The sequence below is a fragment of the Sturnus vulgaris genome, chromosome 16, assembly GCF_052056855.1.
Source record: "Sturnus vulgaris isolate bStuVul1 chromosome 16, bStuVul1.hap1, whole genome shotgun sequence".
NCBI lineage: Eukaryota > Metazoa > Chordata > Aves > Passeriformes > Sturnidae > Sturnus > Sturnus vulgaris.
In genome coordinates this window covers 14321914-14336999 of record NC_142258.1, presented here as the reverse complement: position 1 = coordinate 14336999, position 15086 = coordinate 14321914, and the positions used below count along the sequence as shown (strand labels likewise).

Sequence of the window (15086 nt, the reverse complement as noted above, 5' to 3'; positions counted from 1 at the left end):
GCTGCACCTCCTACTTTCATAATTCATCATTTATCTGAATTAACACATCTGAAATATTTCTTTGCCACTATTACACATCCCTCACACATTTTCTGGGCTGTTTACTGGATTCAACCCCAAATTTCTCAATGTGTTATTTATTAAACTCAGCCTATGGAGTTCCCCGCAGCGTGAGTTTGAGCGCAGCCCCTCTGGAGCTGGCAGGGGAGGTGACAAAAGGCCCAGGGGTGACTCTGTTTGTTGATTCGTGCGGTTGCTCGGGGACGGAGCCTCAGCTCAGACCTGCACAGAGTCACCTGCCTGGGGACAATGCACCTGGGGACAAAGAACGGTCCCAGCTCCAGAGGGAGCAGCAGGACGAGCCTGGGGAACAGACCGGCTTCCACACCAAGGAAACGTGGAAAGACTTTACTAGTGTGGGAGGCTCGGGGGTCCCCGGGGAGGAAGGGACACAACCCCCAGGGACCTCCCTGAGGGTAACGCGGTGGCTCTCGGGTTTAAGTGGGATCCCTGAGCAATGAGCAGGCGGCTGGGCCAGGGGATGGGATGGGATGGGATGGGATGGGATGGGATGGGATGGGATGGGATGGGATGGGATGGGATGGGATGGGATGGGATGGGATGGGATGGGATGGGATGGGATGGGATGGTGGGCGGGGCCTGGGGGGATGGACAGCTGAGCCCCGCCCGGACGGGCTGGACGAGTGCAGCCGGGTGGAGCCGAACACAATCGGATCAGTCCGAACAGACGAACGCACGCAGCTCCAGCCCAGCGGACTAGACCCGAACCGAGCCGAACGCAGCCGGGTGGAACCGACTGGACCCGAACCGAGCCAGGCGGAGCCGATTGAACCCGAACCGAGCCGAGGTGAGGAGCCGTGTGAGGGGAGACGCGCCCGGTGCTCCGGGAGCGGCCATGGTTCCGCTTCCTCCCCGTTCCCTCCCTCCTTCCCTCTCTCCCTCCCGGGACCTGTCCGGGGGCTGACCTCGCTGCTTCTCGCCCTGTCAGAACCCCGGGACCGCCCGCACTGCTCCATGGCCGGGAAGAAGCTGATCGTGGTGTTCGGGGCCACCGGTGAGTGCCCGGGGAGAGGCCCGGGCTGTGCCCGGCGGGGAGGGCGAGGGGCGGAGGCGTCGCTGATGCCCGAGCGGCCGGGAGGGAGGTGAGCGGTGCGGGGAGCGAGCGGGGCTCGGTGCCTGTGGCGGTCGGGGCGCTCCGTCCCGCGGTGCCGGCTCCCCCTGACCGGCTGCTCCTGCAGGGGCCCAGGGGGGCGGCGTGGCCCGGGCGCTGCTGGACGATGGCACCTTCAAGGTGCGCGCCGTGACGAGGAGCCCCGGGAAGAAGGAGGCGGAGGAGCTGAGGAGGAGGGGAGCCGAGCTGGTGAAGGCAGATGTGGACGATGAGGCATCGCTGGAGCGGGCCTTGGCGGGCGCCTACGGTGCCTTTATTGTCACCAACTTCTGGGAACACTGCAGCAAGGAGAAGGAAATCGAGCAGGTATCTGTCCTGACATTAACTGGGACCGTATGTGGGATGATCTGGCAGGGTGGATCATGAGTAGCATCAAAGTGGGGACAGCTCTTGGAGCAGCTGTGGCAGCCCTGATGGTTTGAGTGGCCAGTCCAGAAGACCCTGAGGCCTTACAAACACCAGGTCCTGATTCTTTCAAAGCCAGAAATTGTTCTCTGTTCCCTCACAGTTGCATGGCTCTAGGGTCTGGTGCCTTCAGGAAGCTGATAAATTTGTTACGGAGAGCACTTTCCAGGAGCTGGAGCAGCAGGAGTGGGGACACTTGGCTCCTCAGAGCCTTCCCGGGACAGAGCTGGGACTGTCACTGCCTGCAGACCTGTAGCTCTCTGTGCTTGCAGCTTTGGGGCCAAAATCCTGCAGTATCAGAGATCCCAAGGGTGGTGCTCACCCCGGGGCAGATATTGCAAGGTAGCAGAGTTGCCACACCTGGATGGCAACGAACAAAAGATAAGATAGTTTAGGGCAGGTATGCTAACCAGGAAGATTCTTTGTGCTGGTGCTTGCATGTTTGGTGGAGCAGTGAGCTCCAAAACTGGAGGGTGTGTGGTCTTTCTAACGTAGGACAGGGTTAGGAAATGCTTCAGCTCCACCTGGACAGCTCAGTGTGCTCAGCCGTGGTCACAGCTGAGGGCTGGTGGGAGTTGGATCCTCTTCAGAGGGAAAGGGGGTGTGGGAATGTTGGGGATGTCCCGTTCCCCTCTTCATGGCTGGTTTCTCCCTGTGCCCAGGGACGGCGTCTGGCTGACCTGTCCAAGCGCCAGGGTCTGCACCACGTCGTGTTCAGTGGCCTGGAGAATGTGCACCAGCTGACGGGGGGCCGGCTGGAGGTGCTGCACTTTGATGGCAAAGGTGTGGTGGAGGAGTACTTCCAGAAAATTGGGGTTCCCACCACCATCGTCCGGCTGCCATTCTACTTTGAGAATTTCCTCTCCATCTTCAAGCCACAGAAGAGACAGGGAGACACCTTTGTGCTGGGTAAGCCGGAGCTCCTGCTGTGGGTCACTGTCCTGTGACTGCCCTCATCTGCTCCCACTGTGCAGGGCCTGAGGGGTGGAGAGGACTCTACTAGCTTGACCACAGCCAGCTGCATGATGGTCTTCAGACCTGTTTGGTGGCCTGCAGGAAATCACCAAGATCCTGGGCCTGTTTGTGGTGCTGAGGGCCGTTCTGCAGATCCCAGAGCAGCCCTGGACACCCCAAGTGCCTGCATTTGGGATGGTGGAGGTGGTGGGGCTGCAGGTGCCTCAGGGTGCTGCTCTGGTGTCAAGGTCTCTTAGCTCAGCCCTGCTCTCCTGCCTTTTGCCATGCTCATGGGTGCTCTCATCCCTCCCTCACCTCATGTCCAGAGACTGGGAGCTGAAAACTCTGCTGTAGCTCCTCAGAGCTGGGCTGCATTCCAGCTGGGATCAATCTCTTCATACAGAGCTGCCCATGGGGGACACCCCAATGGATGGGATGGCTGTGGAGGACCTTGGGCCCATTGTGCTTTGCCTACTGAAGTCCCCAGGGGAGTACATTGGCCAAGTGATAGGACTCAGCACGAGCAAGCTCACTGAGGCAGAGTACGCTGCCATCCTGTCCCAGCAGACCGGCAAGACTGTGACAGCCAGCAAGGTAGGAAGTGTCCCTTGGTGTAGGTGATGTTCCTGAGGGACTCAGCTGGTTTTGGTACAGCCCAGCACTGGTGTCCAGGGTTAGTCCTGCTTCCCCTGGGTGTGGCTGGGGCACAGCTTGGCACCGACACTGCCCTGTGGGTATTGTCACTGCTCTCACGTTTGTGGAGCACACAGATGTGCCCAGGCAGGTCTGTGCCTGGCTCCGAGGCACAACTGAGCTGGGAGGTCTCCAGAGGAGCCAGGGATGGGCACCTTCACAAAAGATCTCTGCTGGGTGCCTTTCCCTTCAGCAGGGCTTGCCCCGGGGCTTTGCTGTGTCACCATTACAACATATCTGGCCTCTGTGCTGTGTCATTGTTAACAACGCCCCTGACCACTCCCTGCCCCTTCGTGACTTATTTTTAATCTTTGTTTGCATTTCAGTTGTGCCTCAGGCAGCCAATACAATAGATTAGGGGTGTGGTGTTCCTTGCTTTGAGAATAAAGTGCATTTCACTAGAAACCAAGCCCCTCTGATGCTCTCTGCAGGTTCTGCTCTCCCAGAAGCAGTGAACCAAATCCTTTGATTCACGCAGGGAAGGATGTTTTGGGGTGCCAAGTGGCAACCTGAATTGCCTCCTGGACCACCCAGTTTCTAGAACCCCTCAGCCACAGCTCTGGTGTGAGGAAGGGCTCCCTCATAGCTGCTCCAGACCCTGGCCAGCTGTGCCAGACCTGGGTGCTGGCCCTAGACAGGCTGGGCTGTTCCTGCCAGGCAGGGCTGCATCCTATGCCCAACCCCAGAAGTGCCTTGCAGAGCTCTCTGCACGAGTGACAATGCTGCGACAGGCTGCTCTAACAGAGCCCTCGTCACATCCCCCCACGGGCTGAGGGGAAGCCCCAGCAGCTCTGAAAGAGTTTTTTTCCCCATTTGTGTTGGCAGATCACCCCTGAGGAGTACGAGAAGCGGGACTTCCCTGGGGCCAAGGAGCTGGCTGCCATGTTCCGTTTCTATGCCCTGAAGCCAGACCGCAACGTGGCCCTGACCATGAAGCTCAACCCCAAGGCCCGCACCTTCCAGCAGTGGGTGGGGGACAACAAGAATGCCTTCTAAGCCTCCCCTCCCTCCTCTTCCTCCCTTGTTTCTGCAGCTGGTAGGGGCACCTGGCTGAGGAGGTGAGGTGCCCTGAGCCATACTGCCTTCCCAGTAGTGCCCCAGGGAGAGGCTGATCCTGCTTCTGGGCAGAGGATCTCTCTCTGGGGAGAGCTTGGCCCACATGGTGGGCCTGCAGCTGGTTGGGGCTATTTAGGCAGCTAGAACAAGAGGAGAGGCTGTACAGCACAGGCAGAGGGCTGGCAGAAGCAGTGCCTTTGCACTCTATCCTCAGGGAAGGTGTTGCTTTAATCACTGTATTTTAGGGTGGTGGGGGCTTGTTTTCTCAGGATCACCTCCTTTCCCAGGCAGCTCTGAGCATATGGCAGCACGTGGTGGGCTGAAGGTGTGTACCCCAGGTATCCATAGCCAGGGCTGCTGCAGGCTCCTAAGCAAACAGAAGACAGGGATTTCTCCATGGATCTGGTTTGGGTACTGCAGCTGAGCCACTGGAGAGATGGTGACTTAGTGTGACCCCAGCAAGCAGGGACTGTAGTGACTTCCTGTGAGTGTAACACAAAAGCTGAGCCTGATTCCTCATCAGACAGCTCTGGCCATGGCCCTTGGGCTCCTGAGCCTAATTTCAGTCACTGTCCCAATGAGCTGAGATAAAACTCTTTCTAGACTGTCCAGGGTTCAGTGGAAAACTCTCAAAAGCTTTGTGTTTAAAGTCAATCCCAGCCCCTAGAAATGCTCAAGCCATGCAATCCTGTCCCCTCCTTGTCCCAGACCTTCATTCCTGTTACTAGGGGAGGGAAAGGAGGTGACAGAGCAGATGGAAGAGTAGACAAGGCAGCAAGGCACAGCACGAGTTAAATATCTTTATGAAGTCCATCTTATTTACATGAGTACAGAATCACTTTACAGAAGTTTAATCAGGAGGCAACGCGTGCTTTATTTCAGCAAATTAAGAAGGGCAAGACTACAGCATGTCCCTGTTTAACTGGTGTTGAACTGATTAGTACTGGGCTGATGGTACCTGCAGGGTATCACAAACACAGCAGGCTACAGTAACCATGGAATACTCACTGAAAGAGCTCAGCTGCGTCTGGAAGGAGTGATCCACCTCACTTGCACTCTCACACAAGTAAAACAACAATGCTTTGACCAATCCTTTATGCTATGGGTGTTGCACTAAAGTAATAAAAAGATTTTTGTCCCCAACTGGCAAAGGGCTCAGTGATCGACTTGGACCAGTCCAGAAGCGACAGCAGTTGTGTGGTAACTTTAGTTATTCGGGGGATAAACTTGAGACAAAGTGCAGATTCCATCACTGCTCTGTGCAGGCAATCAGCAGGACAGAGAAAGCCCAGGGCTGTGAGGGAGCCAGGCCAGCTGGGCTCAGACAATGCCCAGCCACAGGGAGATTCCACTTGGAGCTGTACAGGGCAGCAGGGCTGTCGTGAAGACAAGATTAGACCTCCCTGACTCACCAAGTCTCCTGGAGAGTTCACCTGGCATTCCAAAGAGCACCTGAGTGAGCCTCCATACAGCAAATTGCTGCTCTGTGCTGGAATATTTATTTCACATTTCCTCTGGTTTGGATTCTAAATAATACTTCAACTTTTACCATGTAAGCTTCCAGCAGCAGTAAGGTTGTGGAGCAGGCTCCAGGGAGCCACACTTCTGCAAAGTTGGTGTTTTCCTTCACTGCCAGTTCCTAGGACAGTGGGTGGGGTTTGTGTTGGTGCCTCGGTGGTCCATGGCCTCCCCAGCTGGGATTCTTGCTGTGCTGCTGACATCCTGTCCTCTCCAGAGCCTGGTGCCAGAAAGATTCACCCCCAACTGCATGGATGACCTGCTGCTGCTGGCTCCTAGTTCCCAGTAGAACGCTTTCCTGCAGTGGAAGTGAGAGGGAGGTTACAATTCCTGGCTGTATCAGCGCACAGCACACTCTGGGAGCACCTCCCCTCTTGACCTGCCCTCAGCAGGACTCTCAACCCTGCAGCACAGCCAACTTTGAAGCCTACAAAGATGCAAAGCTGAGCCCCTGGAATCCAAGACTCTGTGTCTGCTGTAGATGGTTCCAAGTGTCAGTGCTCCCTCATAACAGGTCAGCACCAACTGAAGCACCTGAGTTACACTGCAGTGATGCATGGTGGGGTTTGCTGTGCTCTGTGACAAAGGCTGGCTCCTCCCTGGTGCTGTAAACCCATGGCAGGGGTGAATCCAGCCCAAGTGTGCCAGCAGCAGTGGCTCTGCAGCCCAGGATTTGTGTGGCAGAACCCGGTCCCAGTGGGACCAGCTCATGGGAACACGCTCAGTCCTTGAAACTGGACACAGATCCAGCAGCAGAGCTGCAGGGGAGGCCAGCCACCTCCCCAAGGAGCACCCAGCATCTGTGCTGCTCTTTGCTGAAGCAACAATGCACTTTTATCCCTAGCTTGTTGCTCTAGGTCCCAGGGGACAACTAGGGCTGTGCACACCCGCGGCTGGAAGGCCTGAGGCTAAGTGAGAAACAACGCTGTGCTATTGTGCTTCCACCTCCCAAGAAGTGCTCAGTGTGGGGGAAAGACGACAGTGAAACACAAGAGACCTCCTACCTCAGATGGGGTGTCAGGAGGTAAACATTTTCTTAAGTTTGGAAAGGAATCCCTCCTTGTTCTCCTGAGCCTCAGGCCTATCCCCGCCTGCGTCAGCGCTAGCCGTGGCCCTGCCACCTGGACACAAACAGCAAAGGGCTGCAGTCAGAGACATCTCCCACCAGGACCAGAGGGTGCTTTACACAGGGAATGGCCAGGAGAAAGCAGCTGGTTGTGCTGCTCCCTCACATCCAGGGCTGCACCTGGCAGCGAGCCACAGGACTGGACCCCTTGCAGTGGAAAGCCTGGATCCCAGAAGGGGAAAAGCCAACCATGAGCTGAGGTGCTGAGCTGTTCCCTTCCCCTCTCCCCAGCCCTCCAACTGGCAAGGAAATTCTTGTGTTGCACAACTAAGTCAGGGACTCCACAGGCTTTGGAAACAAGCACTTGGAACTGAGTCTGCCACTAAAAACAAGTAGTGAACTCGATCAGTCAGCCAGGACTTTACAGGGTCAAAAAATCTATACTGGTGGTCCCTGAAACAAGTTCTTCCTGTTTCAAGGTTGTGTCCTTGCAAAGCAGTGCAAAACCACACCAGGAGCCTGATTTGTGCCATTGCAAGCAATGCTTAGACAGTATCAAGCAGAAAATTAACTTGTGTAGAATGAAAAAGGCTACAAGTATTTCAGACCAACTGTCCAGAGAAGGAATGTTAAAATTGTCCTCTATGTCCTGAGAACTTGTTTTTCCCTCAGAAGTGTCTATAACGAGAACAAAGGAGTCCTCTTTGCTAATCTGCTTTTTTTTCCTACAGTAAAATCACCAATAACAAGATCCCAAATGCTCCCTCAAGCTTTCTTTGTGCACAGAGAACACGAGTCAGGCGCTCCCCAGCCTCCCCCGGGCTGAGTGCTGGGCTCGGACTGATGCAATGGAATGAAATCCCGAGGCAGGACACGCCTCCCTCAGCACAGCCTGTCTCTACACTGCAACCTACTGGCATTGTTCTAACCCACACTGCTGCTTCATCATGGTAAAAACTAGCGGGTCTGCTTTTTAAAAAATTAGTTTGAAGAATGGAGTTTTTTCTCTTTGGCACATAAATGCCTTTAAAAAGCTGGAATGGAAATTCAGTGCTCAGAGCTCTCTGCCCTTCCCCCAAGGCTGACTGTAATATGGGAAAGACAATTTCTGTGTTTGGAAAGCACTATAAAACAGCACTGGGTAGTATCTGGTAGATCCTGCACTTAAGCCCATATTCCTCACACTTTGGCATGTAGTAGAGCAGATCCTGGGATCATGCAGCAGCTCCGAAAGGCTCTCACCTTTGCCTAGTCAGAAACATCCTGTTGGATTTCAAACCAAAACTAAAATCCAACGGCCTTTAAGAAGTTCATTGTGCCAATTAAGCAAAGAAAAAACTGCTTTCCAGCAGCAAGAGACGAAGCTCCTTCCTTACTATTTTACCATGTATTGTGCCTTTAGCTGCTGCCTCTTCCAAGCACCTCATCCTTGACACTTAGAACACAATTGCTGAATCTCAGTTTTCCATCTGGAGCTGGAGAGCAGCTTCACAAAGCTCCCAGCTGCCTTCACTCCTCCATGGCACTGGACACTGTCCACTGACCAGAGCTGACACTGGCACCAATGGACACTCCTAGCCCAGGTTTCCCCACACACACAGAGCTTAGCCCCAGCAGAAACTCCCATCAGCATTCCAGGAGAAACAGCCCTGCTGTGCTCAGAAGCACACTGGATTGGGATCACACAGGGAATTGGCCTGAGGCACATTTGCACCTCAAGGCAAGTCCTGGCCCCAGGGGAAGCAGGAAGCAGCAGGGAGACATTCATCAGCTTGTCTGGACCCTGGAGCACTCAGTGCCTGCTCTCTGCTCACACACGGATTTGCCCATTAAGTACTGGAATAAGCTTCCTGGGAAGAGGCTGCCTCCCTGCTGTGTGCCCCAGCCTGTTAATACCACACTAGAACTATTTCTGTTATACCAGGCTGTGCTGCCACAGGCCTCACGGTGACCCTGGCTCACCTTGCTCCCCAGGAATGCTCGGGGAGCTCTCTGCACTCGCAGGGAAGGGCAGGAGCTCCCCCTGCTCACCTGACGCTGTGTTGGTGACCCCGTTCACCGTGCCGTCCACGTCAGCCTCGTCCTCGGCGTAGCTCATCATCAAGGCTCGCTGGCGATCCGTCAGCCTCCTGTGGCACCAGGACACGGGCTCAGGGATGGCCCGGGGACAGGGTGCCACAGCCCTCCCAAACCTCCCCCAGCAGCACCCACGAGGGGCAGGGATAGCAGTACGCTGTGTAGGAATACACCAGGAATCCGTGGATTCTTTAAATGAGCCATCTATAAGAAATTATCTATAAGGAATGATCTATAAGGAATTCTCAGTGGGAGAGGAGACTGCATTTTACCTCATGGAATTTTCACAGCTTCTAAACAACATTTTTTGCAAAAGGTTTTTAAGGTTTTTGTTTTAGCTCTACTTACTGAGGAACTTTTATCTTTATGTGGATGTAGTGGTCTCCATAGCCATAGCTGTTGACCTTGGGAATGCCTTTCCCACTCATTCGAATTCTCTGGTCTGGCTGAATACCAGGGGGTATCTGTAAACACACAGGTGTCATATTACCCTAATTAAACATTTATATAATAATTACACATCTATAAAAATTATCTGCTTCTCCAACAAGCTCTAGGATGCGAGAGCTCTGGTATGCTCATGCATTGGGACACATCCCAACTAAGCCAGGAATGACAGAAAAGCTTTTGAAGGAGTAAGTAAAGAACCTGACACAGCCTGTAGCCCTCAGATGGGGCTTGTCCAGCAATCCCTTTCTTTCCCTCTCCCTACACAGCAACAGGAAAGAAGCTGTGACCAAGGAGATCACAAACTACCCAAGGCTCAATCCTGAAGGACTCTGAAATGCAATACAGGCAGAATTAGGAGATTTTCCCCACCTTTGCTGTGCCCCACTGATTCATGTCCAGTATACTGGTACTCACTGTGATGTTGATTGTCTCATACAAGCCTTGACACCGGGCTGTGCCTCCCAGCACGGCCTGAGCTATTGAGATCAGGAGATCCGAGTGGATATCGGCTCCATTTCGTCGGAACACAGAGCTCTTCTGAACCTGGAGGGCAGGAAAGTTCCAAACTGCAGTGAGCACACCGTGTTCTCCTGGTAAACTGCTCCCAAGGGTCTCAGCAAAAAAATATGCCATCCCCAAACTGCATGGCTAAGAACTGTGAGTTAGTATTTGGTTTTCTAGTAAAACACAGATCTTAACATAACTGAATGAGCCAAAGGATTGGAAGGATCCCTGCTTCCTGCCCCAGGAACTCCCTCCCCTAATCCTGTTTATCCCTGTCACTATGGTTCTGTAGAGACAGACACTGCCTTGTCCAGCACCCTGAACAGGGGAAAGCCAAAAGTGACAAGGAGATGAAGCACCTTTGCAGTAGCCTCATAAGCTGGAAGAGACTTAAATCCTCCTGCACCATGAAAGATGTGCTGAAAAAAATATTCTCCTCAACAGGGATGTGTGGGACAGGATTCTGACAGGAGGCTCAGCTACAGCACAGGTACAAAGCAGCCCTGAATGTGGATCTGCAGATCACCAGGCACGCACCTCTGGCACCTCCCACAGCTCTGCCACCCCTGCCAGCAGGCAGCTCCCTCCCATTTCCAAGTCAAAAACTCGAGGCATGAAGAACCTACTCTGCATTTTGATTCACACTATGCTGAGGGCCTGGTCCTGGAACAAGGCACGATTCTTCAAGAACAAATTCAAAGTTACCCCCCTTGCTACAATGCAGATCTCCTGCTGTCTCACAAAGTTCACAGGGATCATGTTACCTCAGCTGTTCCAAAGGATCACTGGCTCTTCCTGCTCTGCCCATTTTTCAGTCCTTTCCCAGGGAGTTGAGAAGGGAACAACCAACTTAAATAACAAACCAGGCTTGGGATACATACCCTGAATGTAATGAAAATTTCTTTCTTCCCCACAGGCATCCGAACTGTCTGCCCATCCTCAACACCTGCAATCAGAACAGGAGGGAATGTGACCTTGGGTTATAATCCACATGTGACATGGACACCTACAACTCTTGCCAATCCCAAGAGGTGACCACCACAGTCCAAAGGAGGAGGGGTCAGCACATTTTTATACCTCTGAGGTGATCCCCTATGTCCCCAACATGCTTGTTACTTCAATAACTGCAGAATTCTTTACAGAAATGCACTGAATTAAGGAACACAGCAGCCTCCACAAGCTGCAGGAAAATTACGGCTGCTCTCCCAGGGTGGTCTCAAAGAAGCAAGTCTTAGTCCCACCACTGAATTCTTCTCTCCGGTGAGGAAGGCCATCAGCACACCCCTCTGAGCCAAGCCAAGGCTTTCAGGATTCCCACCCTCTCCCCAGTCTTCATCAAGGACAAATTAAAGACCCATGGAAACAAAACCTTTGGAGATTCACTCTTCAAAACCTGCCTAGGAAGACACAGGCAAGAACCAAAGCTCATGAAGGGCAAAGCAAACATTTATAACCATGGCCAGAAGGTCCATCCCATCACTAGTCCGTTCCATTGCCAAGCTCTCAACCTGCTTTGCTTTAAAGACATTTCTCTGCAGTAAAAGGTCTTACACTGCCCCCCTATTTGTACCTGGCAGTAAATAACTACATTTCTTTAAGAGAAAGCAGCAGACAGGTACAACACTGACCAGCTGGCACAGGAACCATCACTGTCTTCTTCTGCTTGGTCTGCCCCGTGCCCCGGCACACGACGCAGGGCGTGGTGATGATGGAGCCGCGGCCGCCGCAGCGCCGGCACGTGGAGCGCATCACGAACGGGCCCGTGTTGATGGTCTCCTGGGGGGCAACAAACACACAGTGGGCAAATCGTGAGTACTGACAAGGGACTTTTCACACAGCATGTTTGAGCTCTGATCACAGCCTGTCAGGACAGAGATATCCTTCAGCAAGGGCTGGAGCAGAAAGCTGGCTCTGAACTGCGCTCGCCATTGCATTCTGATTTGCACTAAACACCACCACAACTATGAGCAAGTGTCATGTGGTAAGGGCAAGGGAAACACACCACCCTCAATGTCAAGGTTGTACTGTACAAGAAGGAACAAAGCTCCTTACAGTGCTACAAACATCTGTGTTCTGATGAATCCAAGGACAATCCATTTACATGAATTACTGCCAGTGTCCAAGAAAAACTTATGGTGACTAAACTCTAGACTGAACCACTGAAGCATACAAGGAATCAGATGCATGGAAACCCAAAGCCTGCAGCTCCATCATTACCTGCATGTTCTTATTTAATTATTACCCTTGGGTTTTCACCACCTTCCTCCACTCCCCAAGTCAAAAGATATCCATTTATTGCCCGAGGAATTTCAGGGCTGTTACATTATATTCATATGGTTTATGGGATGTGTAATAGCAGAGGATCCAGTCTGAAGGCTCATGCTTTCAGCTGGGCACAGCACTTTTACACAAAGAAAATCTTCCTACTGCCTATTAGCATGAAGCTGCCGTTAACCCAGCTTTAACTGAGATAAGCTGATGAGTGTGGTGAGAATTTTTCACCACGGAATGAAGTGACTCTCCTCGAGAAGGGAAAGCAGAGCAGAACTGGTGTCGTGCTCAGCACTTACCATGCCCGTGCCATTGCAGTAGTGACAGCGCTGAGCTTTGGTGCCAGGTTCGTGTCCTTTGCCATCACAGCGCACACAGGAGTCCTGGATGTTCACCACAATCTCCTTGTTAACACCTTTTGCAGCTTGGGTGAATGTCAGTTCCATGATATACTGCACAGGAAACATGGATATAGATCCATCACTGAGGTGTGACAGGGTCTTAAGAAGACTGAGAAGAGCTTAGGCTAAATACCAAAGAGTGCTTAAAATAGAAATCATCAGTAAAGATAACTGATCAAAAGAGGAAATTCTCCTTGTATGAAAAAAGTCATTTTTAGTAAAACCAGGAGTACCAAACGCTTCTGAAGACAACACATGAACCATCAACACTTAAAGGAGCATTTAGCTGCAGCACGAAGAACAAGACAGATTTTATTATGGGCCTCACTGCAACGTGAAGCTAATTAAGTTGCAAAATTAAGCAAATTAAGCAGTCAAACATATTGCTGGAAGGCCTGGTTTATAGTTCCAAGGTATTTTGTGGGTTTTAGCATTACAGATCAAAGCAAGCATACATAAATCTACTTGCAGCAGAAACGATGCCTCTCCAGTGATGGAACTGCTCGGCAGTACTGGATGGTGTCAGTAAACACCAGAGAAGTAGCTCAAGCCCAGAAAAAATATCCTGTCTGGAGGTGTGGGTGTGTTTCTGCACAGCTTGGCAGAACTATGACACTCTCCCCATGCCATGGGACACTCACACACTGACATTCCCAGAAATAACTCCTTGCTGAAGCTCCCAGAGCGCTCTGTGAGAGAAGCTGGTATGAATTTCCCATTTCACTTCCAAATAAAGGCACCTCTTACCTCCTGTGGCTGGTCAAAGACAGTCTGAAAATCGCCAAAAGGGGATCCTGAGAACTCCCCAAAGATCTTCCTGAAGAGCTCCTCGGGGTCGATGGAGGGGCCGCTGCTCCAGTACTGCCGCCCCGCGCCAGCCCCGGCCCCGGCCGCGCCGGCCTCGAAGCTCGCCGTGCCGTAGGCATCGTACTGCTTCCTCTTCACCTCGTCACTCAGCACCTGGGGCAAGCAAGGGGGCCATCAGGGCACTGCAGGATTCAGGAGCATCCCTGGATCTCAGGTCTCAGACCTTCCATCGAGGTCTCGCCCAGCTCTCAGCACCACAGGAATTAGGGACAAGCTGCTGCTTCCCTGGTGTCTCTTGGTTCATCACCAGAAAAATGACAAGGCCTTACTAATTTATGAAAAGCAGGAAATAACTTATATTAAGCAGCTGATAATTTTTGTATCAGCTGAAGAGTGCTAAAATCAAAAAACAGTGCTGGGGGAGCACAGTGAAAGTCCCCCTGTCTCAAACCTCTGCTGACATGTTTTTTATTCATTATTTAAACTGACAGTAATTCCATGGAAGTCATATCCATGCCAGTCACTGCTAAGGAAGGGGAACACTGAAAGAGCCCAGAGCAGCTAAATCAGATACTTGGACTAAGTAGTTACTTGGGACAGAGGTGCTTCAGATTGAAGTGCATCAAAAACCAGCCATGGTTTTACAAGAAATGTTTCCCCTCATCTACCTCTAATCTTTCCTCCTCATCACAACAAAATCCTGTTATTACCTCATAGGCTTCTGCCAGCTGAGAAAACTTTTCCTTCGCTTTAGGGTCGTCCTTGTTTGTGTCAGGGTGGTATTTCTTTGCCAACTAAAAAACAAAAACCAACTATTAGGGTCCGGCAGGAGTTATTTATTTTACCATATCTCACATTCCAGGAAAAACGCATCAGGCAGAGCCTGGCATTCACTAGATACATTCCCGGGAACTAACACTCTTCATTTTCCTGTATCAACCCAAAACAAGGAATTACAGGAGCTGATCCTGATTTTCTCAACAAGCCTAGATCCTTCTGGAAGGAGACAAGTGATGACAGCACAGGCAGACCATGCTTTTGGAAGCGATCCCCAAGGCCATGCGCTGAGCTTTCCCACTGCCTCCTCCCCTTGTCTTCAGCGGCTCCAAAGAGGGAATGGGTTTGTTCCCTGCCCCGCCGAAGGGGCAGCCCTGGCTGCTCTCGCTGGCCCCGGGGCCCGGCCCGGCGGTCCCGACGCACCTGGTAATAGGCCTTCTTGATCTCCTTCTGCGTGGCGGTGCGGGGCACCCCCAGCACCTGGTAATAGTCCTCCTTGGCGTGGGCCGCGCTGCTGTGGAAGGCGGCGGCGGCGGCGGCGGCAGCGCGTTTCGTCCCTGCGGGAGAGGAGCAGAGGGGCCGCCGTGAGGGCCGGGCCGGCGGGGCGCGGGTCTTTTCCCCCGGCCGTGCCCCTTCCTCCGCCCGGCCCGGCCTGCCCAGCCCCGGCGCCCTCACCCGCGGCGCAGAGCCCGGCGCGGAGCAGCAGGAGGCGGCGCGGGGCGCGGGCGGGCGGGACACGGAGCCCGCGGAGCAACAGTAGCAGCGGCGGCCGCGCGTTCCCCGACCCGCGTCCCGCGGCCGCCCCGACCCAGCGCGACGCGCTCCCGGCCGCCATCTTGGCCCGCGCGCGGCGCTGCGCCTGCGCACCTCACGGCGGGGACGGGCCGCGCATGCGCACGGCGCCGCGGCCGTGATT

At 53.2% G+C, this 15086-nt stretch overlaps 2 protein-coding genes across 3 annotated transcripts; one reads left to right on the top strand and one right to left on the bottom strand.

Annotated features, from left to right (window-relative positions):
* The first annotated feature begins 667 nt into the window (after positions 1-667).
* NMRAL1 (NmrA like redox sensor 1) lies at positions 668-5451 on the top strand. Its single transcript, XM_014892144.2, has 6 exons — positions 668-868; positions 1010-1075; positions 1260-1498; positions 2260-2506; positions 2955-3145; positions 4070-5451. Exons 2-6 carry the CDS (start codon positions 1036-1038, stop codon positions 4238-4240), a joined length of 888 nt encoding a protein of 295 aa, XP_014747630.2. The 5' UTR covers positions 668-868; positions 1010-1035; the 3' UTR covers positions 4241-5451.
* On the bottom strand, positions 5087-15066 carry DNAJA3 (DnaJ heat shock protein family (Hsp40) member A3). 2 transcript variants are annotated; one of them, XM_088174598.1, is made up of 12 exons: positions 14846-15057; positions 14594-14727; positions 14104-14187; positions 13334-13546; positions 12485-12637; positions 11543-11690; positions 10796-10860; positions 9825-9953; positions 9309-9424; positions 8916-9013; positions 6823-6939; positions 5087-6116 (listed from the first exon to the last, which is right to left on the bottom strand). In XM_088174598.1, exons 1-11 carry the CDS (start codon positions 15003-15005, stop codon positions 6836-6838), a joined length of 1404 nt encoding a protein of 467 aa, XP_088030724.1. In that variant the 5' UTR covers positions 15006-15057; the 3' UTR covers positions 5087-6116; positions 6823-6835. The 2 variants fall into 2 exon arrangements, with proteins under 2 accessions (XP_088030724.1, XP_014747607.1); XM_014892121.2 differs by lacking the exon at positions 6823-6939 and having other exon boundaries at positions 14846-15066.
* Between the last annotated feature and the right edge of the window lie 20 nt (positions 15067-15086).